The 1,783-nt window shown below is 44.2% G+C and overlaps 1 protein-coding gene across 1 annotated transcript in view; it reads right to left on the bottom strand.

The window, feature by feature from the left end:
- LOC101864447 overlaps positions 1-1,783 on the bottom strand; it is a gene marked incomplete in the record, with an annotated part of 31,943 nt that overhangs the window by 21,482 nt on the left and 8,678 nt on the right. The window contains 1 exon segment of the mRNA XM_005094698.3: positions 842-1,085. Within this exon segment, the coding sequence (XP_005094755.2) occupies positions 842-1,085 (244 nt within the window).

Raw genomic sequence — 1,783 nt, 5'->3', positions numbered from 1 at the left:
AGAGAGGGGGGGGGGCAGGCGCTGGAATAAAGTCCCGTATTGGAAAGGCACAGATTGCATGTATTTCTTTGAACAGGATTTGGAGGACCAAGGATATCTCACTACGAACAAAGCGGAGGATTTTCAACTCAGATGTTAAGTCAGTCCTGTTGCATGGACGTGGGACATGGAACGCATCTCAGACGTGTATAAAGAGGATCCAGGTTTTCTTGAACGAGTGTCTGGGGAAGCTACCGAGGATCAGTGGGACAGGCAGGATCAACAACGAGGAAGTATTAAAAAGAACGAGACAGGGCCCAGTCAGAGATGAAGTGGGAAGAAGGCGTTGGCGATGAATTGAACACAATTTCAGGAAGTCAAGCAGCTGCATAACAAGGAAAGTGATAGATTGGAACCCACAGGGTAAAAGGCCAAGGGGGAAGACCACGTGGGACCTGGAGAAGAGTCACGGAAATGGATGTACAGAAAACTGGGAAGACATGTAGGGACTTCAAGCCACTCTCCCAGGATAGAGAAAGGCGGAAAATGTTTGTTCGTGGCCTATATCCTGATGCAGGGTGAGAAAGGCAATGATGATGATGATGCTTTCTGCAGTATTGAACCCCATTATCACTCTCTTTGTGATTGTAGGTCCCTGTGATGTGCATATTTGTGGTTTATGTGTGTTTGTGTGTGTGTGTGTGTGTGTGTGTGTGTGAGAGAGAGAGAGAGAGAGAGAGAGTGTGTGTGTGTATGTGTGTGTGTGTGTGTTGGTGTGTGTGTGTTGGTGTGTGTGTGTTTGTATGTGTGTGTGTGTGTGTGTATGTGTGTGTTTGTGTCCACGTGTGGGAGTGTGACATACCTAAATAGATCCCCTCCTTCTTTTGGCAAGCAGCACGTGAAATCCCTACATCCACAAAGAAGACCAAAACCACGTGACCAAAACTCATCTCTGGGTAGGGATCGAGAACGAGGACGGCGTCGTGAGGTTCCCCACGCAGAAGTCTTTCGTCTGGAATACTGCTGACGTAACGGCCATAGGATGACGAGGGAGCCAGGTACACCGTCATGGATTCTTTAGGGAAGTTTGTCAGCCGCTCGCATTCCTGGATTACACAGTCACAGTGAAAACGGGTTTTTTTTTGTTTTTCTTTTTGTTTATTTTGTTTTCTTTTCTGTCTAGTATTTGCTTTAAGAACGAGAGGGGGGATGTAGAGGAAGAGAGCTAGTTCATTTTTTTTTCTTTGATATTTTATCGTTTGCTGGTGTCATCAAGACTTTGGGGACTTTTTTGGGTGGAAGGGGGGGGGGGGGGTAAGAGGGGGGTTCGCAGTATTTCTTTCTTTATTACATGTATTATTTTACAAACCGCTGTAGGATTAGTAAGGCGGGTAAGGCACGGTACTGCTTTCAGGATAACCGCATCATGAGCAAGGTTTTCAAAATGAAGACTAAACGCAGAAATAATCACAGATGAGTTATTGTAATAGACTTTCCATGAGTCACTTATACTTTCTCAGTCTGATTGCAAATAGGCTTAAAAATGTACGTGCTTCCTCGTTGAAAGAGACATATGAATTACCAGAACCCTATTCGGTTTGATTTCGAACTTGCTTATATTTACGTCCATAGGTTGGTGTAACAGTTGGATTGAAATGAATGTGTCGTCATTTTAAAAGAAAACCTGTTCGTATCATTATATGGAAAATACTTGGGATTGTTAATTCATTTCTAAGCTATAAAACCCTCCTAATTCACTTGTTGCTGGCGAATTCATAGTTTTCTAAGGGGAATGGGTGGGGGG

This window comes from Aplysia californica, unplaced genomic scaffold (genome assembly GCF_000002075.1).
Source record: "Aplysia californica isolate F4 #8 unplaced genomic scaffold, AplCal3.0 scaffold00088, whole genome shotgun sequence".
NCBI classification, from domain to species: Eukaryota; Metazoa; Mollusca; class Gastropoda; order Aplysiida; family Aplysiidae; genus Aplysia; species Aplysia californica.
Note: the sequence above shows the minus strand (reverse complement) of the source record. Positions and strands in the feature narration are given on the sequence as shown.